The sequence below is a fragment of the Dromiciops gliroides genome, chromosome 1 (genome assembly GCF_019393635.1).
Source record: "Dromiciops gliroides isolate mDroGli1 chromosome 1, mDroGli1.pri, whole genome shotgun sequence".
NCBI classification, from domain to species: Eukaryota; Metazoa; Chordata; class Mammalia; order Microbiotheria; family Microbiotheriidae; genus Dromiciops; species Dromiciops gliroides.
This window is the reverse complement of record NC_057861.1, coordinates 460,939,830-460,953,515: the sequence shown is the minus strand read 5'-3', so window position 1 is coordinate 460,953,515 and position 13,686 is coordinate 460,939,830. Positions and strand designations below refer to the sequence as shown.

Genomic DNA, 13,686 nt, shown 5'->3' with positions numbered 1-13,686 from the left:
CACCAATCCCTCAGGACAGACAGGAATGAATTTTTTTTTTTTATTCTTCTTCCTCCTCTTTCTCCTTCTCCTCTTCCTTCTTTTTCCTTCAACACACACATGTGATCCTTCTTTCCACTTGAGGTATCATAGCCTTACATGTGCTGCTCTATCTATAGGAACATAATTATAGTTACATATTTGGTAATATATTTTGGGGTTTGGGGGCTAGATTTTAAAATTTTTTTGTTTAATTAATTTGTTATTTATTTGGATTTATTATCTATTTTTTAAGCTGGGACAATTTACTTTTCATCCTGTGCCATTGTCATTTATGAATTTCTTGAAATATAACTCTGAAAAAATTGGCTTCAAAAAAGTCCATTATGTTTCAAATGGAGCTACTTGACTATGCCTTTCAACCCAAACCACTCTGGATTTTATTAAATGGCCATAACAGCCCCCAGCCCCTGTGGCTCATTGTTTAGGTTTTGATGGCTTAGAATGAGTTAGAATGAGTTAAAATAGTAGTTGTTTTCTGTTCTGGCCAGAAACTTTGAGGGTCTTCCCTCCCAGGTTGATATTTTTGTAATGATAAATTAGGCCATCTATTGTCACAATTCTTACCTAGCCCCTAGTCATTGAATGGGTATTGACAGACAAACTGAGCCCTGGAAAAGACCTTAATTTTAAAAGACTGACATCACTCACTGCCTTCTGGGCCATCACCAGTCATCTTGACTTTTGTCTTGCCACTGGAGTTCAGTGACTCAAAGGGAAAGTAAGGCTGATGACTTTGCACAACTCTGCCTTACTTGTTGTTTGTCCTTTATTCCCAAAGAGGACCAAGACATCAAGAGGTGATAGCCTGACTTGCAGTGAATTTAATTTAAGTGAGAGAGGACTATGCAAAGTCAATAGTCTTATTCTTTCCTCCTGAGCCATTTAGGTCCAGTGGTAAGACATAGGTCAGGATAACTGGAGATAGCCTTGGATTGCTGTAGGAAACCTTGACCTTTTTAAGTTAAGGTCTTTCCCAGGTCTCAGTTTGTCTGAGGCAACACCCATTCAGTGATTGAGGCTAGGTAAACAATCCAATTCACAAGCAAGGCAATGTGATGTCATTGGTCCTGTTTGAGAATGAAGAGTGAACAATAGCAACAAAGGAACTAGAGATAGAAGGCATGGAGTAGATATTGTAGTTGACTTCAATGATCTGAAGATCTGTCAAGAGGATAGAGATTTATTCTTTTCTGCTTAGCCCCAGATGGTAGAACTAGGAGAAATGGGTTGCAAAACACAGATTTTGGCTCAATATAAGGAGAAACTTCTGAATAATCAGAGCTACCAAAGTAGAATGGCCTGTCTCAGAGGGCAGGGAGTTCATGGAGGTCTTTGAGTAGAGGCCAACTGACCACCTGTTGGTAAAAGGGATTCTTGAGTTGGGATGGACTAGAAGTCCTCTCATGTCCCTTCTAACTGAAATTCTATGGGAAATAAGATCAGTGTGTTAAAATATATATTCCTAATAAGATACTTCTATAGCTAGCAATTATTTGAGCTTGGTGTTTTGTTATTTTGTTTTTTTCCAGTGAATGTTGTGTCAATGCTACAGGAATTTTGGGAAAGCAAACAGCAGCAGAGAGCTGTGTTCCCGAGTGAAGGTTTGGTGGTATATGAGTCATTGCCCTCTCCCGGGCCTCCCTTTGTAAGTTATGTCACCCTCCCTGGAGGAAGCTGTTTTGGTAACTTCCAGGTAAGAAGTGCTAACCTATTTGTCAATAACAGATTTTCCATTACAATAGAGTAAAGCTCTGTAACACTGAGGTTAGAAGACAAGGATATTACTGACATTTTGATCTTTCTATGGAATAAAATGAAAATTTTGTGCTGTGCTATTTACACTGGGGGTGTGAGAAGCAGTGTGATGGGTAGTAGGTAGAATATAAACTTGTTCAAGTCTTGCCAACATTCGCTAGCTATGTGACCATTGCATGTATCAACCTCCCTGAGCCTTGATTTTCTCATCTGTAAGGTGAGAATAATTACACCCACCTCATGGAGTTATTATGAGGTTATAATGAGATAATGTATGTAAATTACTCAGCAAACCTTAAAGCATTACATAGTATCAGAGATCTGTAACAGGAAGGGATCTCAGGTGCCATCAAGTACATCTCTCTCATTTAATAATGAGGAAACTGAGGCCCAGGGAAGTTAAGTGACTTGCCTACAGGTAGGAAACATCAGAGGAAGGATTTGAACCTGTGTCCGTTGACTCCAGACCAATGCTCTTTCTACTATATTGCTTTGTCTCCTATGACTTTCTACTGTATTGTCTTGCCTCATATAACAATATAATCTAATCTGTAGGGCAGCTAGGAGGGACAGTGGATAGAGCACTGGACCTATAGTCAGGAAGATATGAGCTCAAATCTGGCCCCAGACACTTACTAGCTGTGAGACCTTGGGCAAGTCTCTTAACGTTCTTTGCTGCAGTCTCCTCATCTATAAAATGAGCTGAGAAAGGAAATGGCAAAACACTCTAGTATCCTAGCCAAGAAAACTCCAAATGGGGTCACAAAGAGTTGGATATGACTGAAACAACTGACCATCAGAACAGCATGTAATGCTTTACATAGATGATCAATCAGTAAGTATTTGAATTACTGTGCTAGGCACAAAAGAATGATGAAAACACTATGTCTACTCTTAAAGAACTGCTATGCTGTCTTCAATATTACAATCAACAACAAAACAACAAAGCAGAATATACCCACTTTATCCACTGCACCACCTAGATGCCCCCTCAATATGCATTATTAACATTTTCTCCATCACTTTCTTAAGTATAGCTAATGATCGACAAAACAATAAGACAAACCTTGATTTGCAGTGTTTGCCTATTTCTGAGGTATAAATATGCTGAAAATTTTAAAGTGGGTTGCCAGCACACCTCTGCCACAAGTTCAATATGAGATAATAGTGAAATACAACTGATATTAAAAAGCTGGCACTGTCTCATGTAGCATAAGGCTCAATTCCACTCTATTCTGCACTGACACATTGTGTCCAGTTCTAGGTGACTCACTGGCAACTGGTCTCTGACAAATTAAACTTCCTGGAACCCTAGGATGTCAGAGCTGGAAAGGACATTAGAAATCATTTTTTCCCAAGCCTCTCCATTTACAGATGAGGAAAGTAAAATCCTTCAGGGCTGAAGGTTGATTTGCACATTGTCCTACAACGACTTAGCCAAGGACCAGAGACGGTGCTTCCTAACTCCCTCTCCAAGGTCTTTTCACTCCATAAGGTTGTCAGTCCTTGCAATTCTGCCTCTTATGATGATGTCTTATTATTATTAAGTTTGATTAAATTAGGAAACTAGAAGAATTATGACATTTAATTAAGAACCAGAAAACTCGGGGCAGCTAGGTGGCGCAGTGGATAGAGCACCAGCCCTGGAGTCAGGAGTACCTGAGTTCAAATCCGGCCTCAGACCCTTAACACTTACTAGCTGTGTGACCCTGGGCAAGTCACTTAACCCCAATTGCCTCACTAAAAAAAAAAAAAAAAGAACCAGAAAACTAAACTATTAGAGGCTTCCTCACTCTCCCCACCCCCTACCCTGCTTAATGTCATCAGTAGAAAGAGGTAATTAAAAGAGGGTAGCCAGGATGGTGATTTCAGAAACTCATGGTTTCCAGAATTCTGGAATAATGTCTTGTGAAAAATGGCTCCTGAAACTGCAGATGGTAGAAGTAAAGACTAATGGGAGATTTGACCATTGTTTTCAGATATCTGAATATCTGTCGGTGGGAAGATATTCCCTATAGTTTCAGAAAGCAGGACAAGAAAGTTATAAGGGAGCAGATTTTGACCCAACATGAAGAAGACTTTTTAAAAACACTTAATACTGGAATGAGTTCCCCATTATTTTTGAGCTCACCATGACTGGAAATATTTAAACAAATCGTCAGTGATAAAAAGGAGATTCTAGCATATTGTAGAGGGAATTCCTAAGTTTTGTTAGAAGATGAATTGTTAGGTAACTTTCATCTCTAAAAGTATGATTTAAGGACACAACAATCAACAATACCAGGTAATATGTATAAGTTTTGAATTGTTTAGTGCAGACTATTCCCATTGCTATAGGGGTTCAGAGGAGGAGCACAAGGCTGTAGTCATCAAGTAAACCTTGATGCCCAGGTGGCACAGACGATAGAAAACCAGACCTGGAGTCAGGAAGGCTCATCTTCTTGAGTTCAAATCCAGCTGCAGACGCTTATTACCTGTGTGACCCTGGGCAATTCAATTACCCCCCCCCCCCATTTGCCTCAGTTTACTCATCCATAAAATAAACTGGAGAAGGAAATGGCAAACTAATATCATTGCCAAGAAAACCCCAAATGGGATCACAAAGAGTTGGACACAAATGAAATGACTCAACAACAACAAACCTTAATGGGCTTAAAAGTAAAGAGTCTGGATTGGGAAAGAAAAATTAGCCACAGCATGTTTTTTGTTTGTTTGTTTGTTTGTTTTTACAGGGCAATGGGGGTTAAGTGACTTGCCCAGGGTCACACAGCTAGTAAGTGTCAAGTGCCTGAGGCTGGATTTGAACTCAGGTACTCCTGAATCCAGGGCCGGCACTTTATCCACTGTGCCACCTAGCCTCCCCCCCACAGCATGTTTTTAATCATAGGCTACCTCACTCTGCTCTCCTTGAACCATTCTCTGAAGATACAAATCTATGGTACAGTTTTCCTTGGGTTAAACCTGGTTATGAAGAAAAGTCTAATGACTCCCCCCCCAAAAAAAATTGCAGCCTACAACCAAGTAGAAGTGACTTTAAAAAAAAAAAAAAAATATATATATATATATATATATGCCCATTTGGGTTCAGCTATAAATGAAGATAATCAAGAGTTGATTGTTTAGATATTTCACCTAGCAATTATTTCTCTTCACAAATGGGGAGGAAAAGGTGAAATTCAAATATGTGAACTTTGTTATATGTTAGCAGCTATGACTGAAGAGGTTGAAAACATTGCATACAGGATCGTTTATGATTCTCTATGGACTTTATTTATGCATACTTACCTTGTCTCCCACGATCATTTATAAGCAAAAGTTGGCCGCAATGGATACACGTGAACATATTAAGTAATATATTGGTATGCACATATTGTATGTATAAACATCTGTTCATATAAAATGAATACACGCATTGTTATGCTACAGTTTGTATTGAGCATCCAATGCATTTGACAGCTCAATACCATGTATTTTGAGTGTATTTAATGGAATATTCTACCTATTTTTATTTTGCTATCTTGAGAATTGCCAATCATCCCCCAAATCCCATAAATATCTCTGAGGAAATGATAGGGTCTCCCTTGGGAAGTAATTGAATATCTCTGTCAAGATCTTAAATGATTTTTTTTTAAGTACAAGAACTAAACTCTTCTGAGGGAAGGTCTGTTTGTGAGTCCCAAGGTTATTTCTGAGTCTTTTTTCCCATATGTTTATTTCTTTATTTATTTTTCCCATATGTTTAAATCATCCTATCACAAAGTTCTCAGGAGGACCATTAACATCCTTACTGAAAATGTCCCAGAATTTTGTGAATCTACAATGCTTTAAGCATTCACTTTTAACTACCCAAATGAGTCATTTTACCTACTTGGCAGCAGAAATATGAGGTAGAAAAGGAAAACAGAGAAATCATCTCCCAAAGCAGTGCTCTCATGCTTTTCTTTGTATAACAAAAACCATCTTAAATGCCATTATCACCATATAACATTTCATCATATTTTTGCCAGCAGTTGATCTATAACAACCTACATTCTCATTCCTACAATGCTTTTCACATAATCAAATGTCGCCGGTATGCCCTGCAAAGCATTTCACGATGGCTCCTTAATTTTTATACCAAGACATGCAGGAACCAGTATGTATGGTAGCAGTTGTCTTACTCAGCCTCAGATATTCCCCTCCAAGTGATTCTACTGGAGGGGTGAACATTAGAATAGATTAATCCCTCTTTCAAACAGTTGCTTAAAAGCTCAGAGAAATTCTGTCCATTCACTCTTTAGGGAAAGGGTATGAGGGTTGAGCAGATGGGCTTTAGTCTTGCAACTAATCTGAGTAAAGCAGTCAAAAGACTAGAATGAACAGAAACACTCTGGTTCTTATACAAGCAAATCTCACACCCTAATGTAAATTGTAGATGTATGTGAAGGTTAATTAACTACTCCCTCCACCACTCCCTTCCCCCACCCCCCAAAAAAACTAGAAAGACAAAGACACACCATTGTATCATATGCTCCCAGAATTCATTATAGCAAAAGGGAAAAGTGAATAATTATCCTTTTAAAAAATTTCCCTATTGCTTCAGAAGAATTTTTTTAAAAAACCTTTATAGATCTGAGAAACAAACTTGTATATATATATATTTTAAATTCATTCTCTAACAGTAAAGATCTTAAGGAGAGATTCCTGTATTTGCCTCATGCCATTTTTGTCTGGGCGGCAAATCCCAGCTTGCTCCCTCACTCCCACCCTCATTCTGACCACATACCAAGACCATGAAACCTGTACAGGGATTTCCATTTACTACAAAAAGACCAACATAAAGGCCATCAGATCAGCTTCTGGCTCCCCTCTTGCTGAACTCAGAAGGAAAGCCATTCATTGTTCCTGCAGATGTTTTTGTTTTTCAGTACCAAGGGAATGTCATTAAGTATTTTATCTTCATTTTTTAAAAAACTTTTGTATTTTGATTAAAAGTTCTATGATTTGACCTTTATTTTCAGAGCAGTGGCCTGGTCTTCTGCAAGTTAAATCTGTTGGGATGATTTAGAGGAATGAATTTTACTCTTGTTTAGGGAAAACAGCACAAACTCCCTTGGGTAATTATTAGTAGGTACAATTTATATAAGGAAAGTAGAATATAAATTTGAATTAATAAGTTCATCCTGTGACTATAACTCTGAATTACTTCAATGGCTCAATTTATGTGACAAGTATGGGGTGGTAATTCATTGAGGCATTAGAGTTACTGGCAAAAGAGCCGTTTTTGCTTTCTAGGAAACAAATGTGGAAGACGAACATCTTTGCTGCTGGAAAGTCAGGCCTCTAGAGTCCACATGACTTACCAATTTTCAGATTATTAGAAATAGAAGGGACTTTTGAGATCCTCTGTTCCAATCACCTCATTTTACAAATGAAGAAACTAAGGCCCAGAGCAGGAAGAGTCACATTCTTAGGAAGATGCAGAACCAGGAATTCAATCTAAACCAGGGGTGACCGAATGCTTAAAACAATTCTCTTTCCACTACACCATGCTGTTAAATACTCCAGTGGATCTATAATCGACTTCATGTGTGTATTTCTTCCAACAATGCAGATCACTAACTTTCTTTGCCTGGCTGTCCTCTATTTTTCTTGCCAAAGTCCTTACACAAAATTGTCACTTGGGGTCTAATGCCAAGTGTCTTTGCCGATGGAAAAATCAAGTTGGCTGTTCCTAAGTTAGTCATCTCCCATTCTTGCCATGAGACCCACTCATCTCCTTTTTCAGTCATAACAGCCGGGTACTGGGAAACATCTGGATAACTGACTGAATATTTCCATTTTAATTCAGAGATTTAGTAGCATTTGTCTTCCCCTAGAATTTCATCAAAGATTAGGTAGGGATCAGGCCTGGAAATTGGGCCTGTGATTTTGTTGGTCCAAGAAATTCCTTATATCAACAAAGGTCAACATCTCTGTAACTTATTAGAGAGTTGCCTAGAGTACAGAGAGGTTAAGTGACATTCTCTCTCTCTTTTTTTTTTTTACGGGGCAATGGGGTTAAGTGACTTGCCCAGGGTTACACAGCCAGTAAGTGTCAAGTGTCTGAGGCCGGATTTGAACTCAGGAACTCCTGAATCCAGGGCCGGTGCTTTATCCACTGCGCCACCTAGCCGCCCAAGTGACATTCTCAAGGAGACACAGCCAGTATGTATCAAAGATGGGATTCTATTCACAATGCCACAAAAACATTGATAAATATGTGGATCAAGACTGATGATTTCAGTCAGTTTTCTGGATGTTTATAAGTATACAGATGTTTGGAGGAAACTTTTAGCTTTAAATCTCAATGTTTTGTGTTCAATAATTATAGTCTAGGATAGCAGTTCTCAAATTATAGTCCAGGGACCCTTCAAGGGTTCCTCAAAATCATTTTCATAATAATATTAATATATTTTAATTTCTAATGTAGTAAATGTCAACAAATATCACGCACATAAACAAAAGCTCCTTGGGGCAGTACCTCAATAATTTGTAAGAGTATAAAGTTACCTGAGACCAAAAAGTTTAAGAACTGGTCTAAGAAACTGATAGACAGAAAAAGTACTGGTTTTGTCTTTTCTTAACAGATAAGATAACTGAATCTCAGACAAGGGGATTGCCCTAATAAGCCCCATACAAAGCCAAGATTCTAACAAGTGATTACTTTCCTTAACAATCTTTGATTCCTAACTCCCAATACATTCAGATCATTATTTTTTTTCCCCCACAAATCCTGGAAAGGAAAGAGAAAGAGGCCTTACCAAAAGACATGTCTCCTAATAGACAGAAACTTGGTTTTAAGGAAAAAGTAACCCAAGGCAATGATGACGCTATAGATGGAAAACATATGCTTATATACATCAGATGATTATTCTCAATGTCCAGTGAATTAAGGATCTACTTAAATCACAATAAACTGAGTTTATAAGTTTAAGTTCTTCCCAGGAGAGGCATGGTTAAGAGAAAATTTGATTATACAAAAGATGATTTGTAGACTTGACTAAATAGCATTCTGATGCTTTATTTTTCAATGAATTATTGAATAATGCCTAGTTTAAACATTCCATAACCCAAAAAGAGAACCCAATCATGCCGCTGCACATTTTGAGGGGTGTAGCCCATTTCTCATATTGTTTCAATGCCAAGTTTTCTCCTTGAAATCACCCATGACCACTTCCCTGTCTGTGCACTTAGGATACCTTTACTTTGACCGGCAACATGCTGTATAATGTAACATTTCTGCTGGGGAGGCATTTCCTGGTAGAAATCTCCACAGGAAAGCATGCTGTTCTGCAGCTAATGAGACACAAAGATGGAGAGTAGTCTGGTTTATTCCCTGAACATTTGAAAGTCATGTACAGGCTAATTGGCAACTCTAATGAGTGGCCGGCCCAGTGAAATTGGTGGTCTGAGTTGTTTTTTTACAAGAGAAAATATTCCATTCCCCACCCCCTCCAGAAACTTTAGGCTGATCTTTTCTTATCAGGCAAAGTGAATAGAGCAGCTTTGCCTCCAAATAGAACAGTGGGGTGCGGTGAGAGAAAAGCTTGGGGGAAAAATAGGCCCCACACTGAATAGGGACTTGGGGCTAACTCCATAGGAGGGTTCCACTTCTCCAGTTCACCAGTTTGAGGGGGCTCTGGCCACTGAGCTGGAAATAAAACAGCATTCCCCACCCCCCTCCAATCTCAATACTCTCTCCCTCTTTCTCTTTCTCTGTCTCTCTGTCTCTGTCTCTGTCTCTGTCTCTCTGTCTCTGTCTCTGTCTCTCTGTCTCTGTCTCTGTCTCTGTCTCTCTGTCTCTCTCTCTCTCTCTCTCTCTCTCTCTCTCACACACACACACACACACACACACACACACCCCTCTTCCCTCTATCTGCTTTGTGTGAAAACTTCTGCACTCAAGCATTTGGCTCAATCGGGACTGAGCCCTTTTATATCAAAGGGTAAGAAAACAACTGTAAAAATAAACCAAGATCTCAAGTCCTAGTCAATTCATCTTGTCTTCACCTTAAGTTTAAATAAGAAAAGAAAAAGATCCCCACGTGGTTTTGTAATAGTTACCAGGGACTGTCTTCAATGTATGTGTGTGGAAATAGCATGGCGGGGTGTGGGGGGAGGTGATGAAACCAGGTGGTTTGTATTATAAAAATAACATTCTGACCTACCATGTGCATGAAACGTTTCTTTCAGTTGACAGGAACTGCTGTGCTTTTTCTGACATTTGGGCTCATGGACTTGTCCCCTCCCCCCACTCCCAGTATTCCCCCAGTTTCTCATATATATAATTCCAATGGATGCTCAACATGTTTGCAGCCTGAAATATGGAAAAAGCAGTACTATATTGATATAGGTCACTCTCTTGCCGCGTTATCCTTTCTTCACAACCTCCATCTGGAAGGAAAAACATGCTACTGTCCTTATATTAGGGGAACTGAAACGCATACAAATATTCTCACTGAAAAGTGGTCAAGGTCTTAAAGAATTGAAAAGGCTACAATTAGCAATGTGCTCTGGATTGTGACATTCTTTGTGTTGAAATCCCTGCTCTCAAGATGAAAGTGAGGTGTTGGAAACATTGACCAGAGCCAGAAGTATATAATCCATTTGATTGATAGGCTGACTCTCTGGAATGGGAGAAAAATCTACCTGGCTACTTGAATCACTGACCTACACTCAAAAAGACCTAAATGAATTCTGAACTCTTATAAGACCTAGTTACTTTGCCTCTTTTCCCTGTCACTTCCTCCTCTCTCCTGTTAGAAGTTCCCTAGAATAGAATTTGCTCTTGGGAATTCTCATCCAAACACATTTGTCTTCAATTGTGGTCAGCAAGAAATTGATCTTTAGCTTTGAGCTTTACATGCAAATGAAATGTCTTATTCAATGTTATTGTTATCTTAAGGATCTGTAATGAAAGACTTTTCCAAAATGATCATATGCAGGTGGCAAAGTGGATAGAGAACTGGACTTGGAGTCAGAAAGACCTGAATTCAAATCCCATCTTGGATACTTAAAAGATATGTGACTCTGGATAAGTCATTTAACCTCTCTCTATCCAAGTCTATAAAATGGGGATAATGATATCGCCTACCTCTCAGAGTCGTTGGAGATAATTTGAAGACCAGTGGTAGCAAAACCATGATTCCCTAAGGCAGCCTGTTCCATCCTTGCATAGTTCTAATTATTAAAAAAGTTTTTCCTTACATTGAGCTGAAACTTGCCTCCTTCTGATTTCCACTCATTGTTCCTAGTTCTATCTTCTGGGATGACCAAGAAAAATAAGTGTTACACACGATGGCCCCCCCGATTACTTGAAAGAAGTTATCATGTCTCCCTTAAGTCTATTCCTCTCAAAGCTAAACACCTCTAGTTTCTCCAAGCAATATTCATAGAGAGTAATCTCCTTCACTCTCCTGCTTGTGCTGCATTAGATACTGTCCAGTTTATCAATGCTCCTCTTAGAATGTAGTACCTGTAACTGGATGCAATATTCTACATGTTATCTGACCAGGTAGAGTACAGCAGAACTATCCCCTCTCTTGTTTTGGCTCCTTTTCTCTCTCTCTCTCTCTTTTTGTTTGTTTGTTTTGGCAGGGCAATGAGGGTTAGGTGACTTGCCCAGGGTCACACAGCTAGTAAGTGTCAATTGTCTGAGGCTGGATTTGAACTCAGGTCCTCCTGAATCCAGGGCCGTTGCTTTACTACTGCACCATCTAGCTGCCCTACCTTTTTTTCTCTTAATGAGCCTAAAAATTTTCTCTTAATGAAACCTGATTGCATTTTGTACTTTCTGAGTCCTTCCAGTCCACCAGAGCCCCTAGATCTTTTTCAGATGAACTGGTTTCTAGTTATACCCCATCAGTCTTGTACTTCTAAAGTATTATTTTAAACTAAGGGTACACCTTTAGATTTCCCTTTTTGAATTTTATCTTATTAAATCTAGCCCAACATTTTCGCCAATTGACATTTTTAGGAGCAAGATATTTTCACAAAATGTTTTAGCCAACCTTTCAGCTCGATATCATTGGAAAATTTGATAAACATACCATTTATACTTGTATTTAAGTCATTGGTAAAAATTAACACAGATACACATCTGAATTGTAAACAGGCCAAGGCTGGCGACAGACGCCATTACCTTTTATTAGAACCCTCCTTTCAAATTAGTACGAAATCATTAATGATCTAGCAATCCTACATGCCATTACTCTGTCCTTTGTTTTGTAGGAAATAAAAATGAATAACAAACGAGCCTTTGGGTGCTGTCATTTTACCAGTTCTAATTATACTCATTCAGCTCACATCTATCTTGTCCAAAAGCATAATATAAGAGACATTGCCAAATGCTTTGTTGAAATATAGGCATACCATGACTGATCTACAGGTCTAATACCCCTGTTAAAAAGAGGAAATGAGGTCAGTGTGCTATGACCTATTTTTGATTAAATTATGTAGGTCTTTGTGATCACTGCTTCTCTTTCTAGATATTCAATAACCATCCCTTCATCATTTGGAGGGGGGGGGGAGAAGAATTAAGGTCCAATTCACTGTAGTTTAAAAATTTTAACTTCTTCTCTTTTTTAGTATTTCCTAAATAATTCAAATAGATCTGTGATCTCATCAGTTCAGGAATGCCTATCATAACCCATCTGTGTCTACCCATACTTTGGACTCTGGTCCATGTCTTCCCAAAAGGTCACTACTTAAAGTGGGGAGAAATCCACCCAACATATTAGAGGCTTTCCTGGATTTTTCTCCTAGCATCAAGAGGGTTCCAATAAAGCATTCTGGATAGCTACCTCTCATGTCACATTCTTGCCACATGACCAACCCATATTTCTTCCTTTAAAGTTTTTTAACAATTCCAAAACTATGACTTTCAAGCACTTTCTGTCCCTTTTACTGCAATATTAAGGAGGCTGAATAGGACTGAAGGACATTTTAGTTTTTAATTTGTTTCATGGATTGTCATGGCCAAAAAAATTTTATTAGCTGGCCAGCTTGTTGATGGTGTGTCTTTTCATAATTATCAAGACTGGTCCTGAGAAAATAGATTCAGTTTGTTCCTGGGGCCATATTCTGGGGAAAAATCTATTCACTAATTAATTTTTTGAGGGTGAGACAATTGGGGTTAAGTGACTTGCCCAGAGTCACACAGCTAGTAAGTGTCAAGTGTCTGAGGCCGCATTTGAATTCAGGCCCTCCTGAATCCAGGGCTGGTGCTTTATCCACTGTGCCACCTAGCTGCCCCCAATTTTTACAATGTTTTTTTTTAAAATATGAATCATTGAACAATGTTTAGATTTTATTGAATGATCAAAAGACATCCCACTAATAAATTATACGACCTTGAGCAAGTTATTTAACTTCTTTGTGCCTCAGTTTTACCATTTGAAAATAGAGATAATAATAGCACCGATCTCACAGGATTGTTGTAAGGATCAAATCAGATAACATATATAAAGTGTTTTTCAAACCTATGTAAATACTCTTATTACCATTCTATTTAAATAGGAGTCATCTACTCAAATAGGAGTCTTCTATTCAAAAAGTAATTTCTTTCTAGTTACATGATATACTTCAGCACTTTAAAGATCTATGACTGGGGGCAGCTAGAGTAGATAGAGCACCAGCCCTGGATTCAGGAGGACCTGATTTCAAATGCAGCCTCAGACACTTGATACTTACTAGCTGTGTGACCCTGGGCAAGTCACTTAACTCTCATTGCCCTGCCCCCCCCAAATCTGACTGTTGCCATGGTATTGATAAATATAATAAAGTAGTTGTAGTGTGCCTTCATAAATCTTGTTGATGAATTTCTGTAGCCAGAACAGTCATCATCCATTGGCCAGGCCTCTGGTGGTG

The 13,686-nt window shown here is 38.7% G+C and overlaps 1 protein-coding gene across 1 annotated transcript in view; it reads left to right on the top strand.

Annotated features, from left to right (window-relative positions):
• The window catches only part of LIX1 (limb and CNS expressed 1), a 65,732-nt gene that overhangs the window by 18,661 nt on the left and 33,385 nt on the right, over positions 1–13,686 (top strand). Inside the window, exon 2 of the mRNA XM_043978258.1 lies at positions 1,572–1,735. Within this exon, the coding sequence (XP_043834193.1) occupies positions 1,572–1,735 (164 nt within the window). The remainder of the gene's footprint in view (positions 1–1,571; positions 1,736–13,686) is intronic.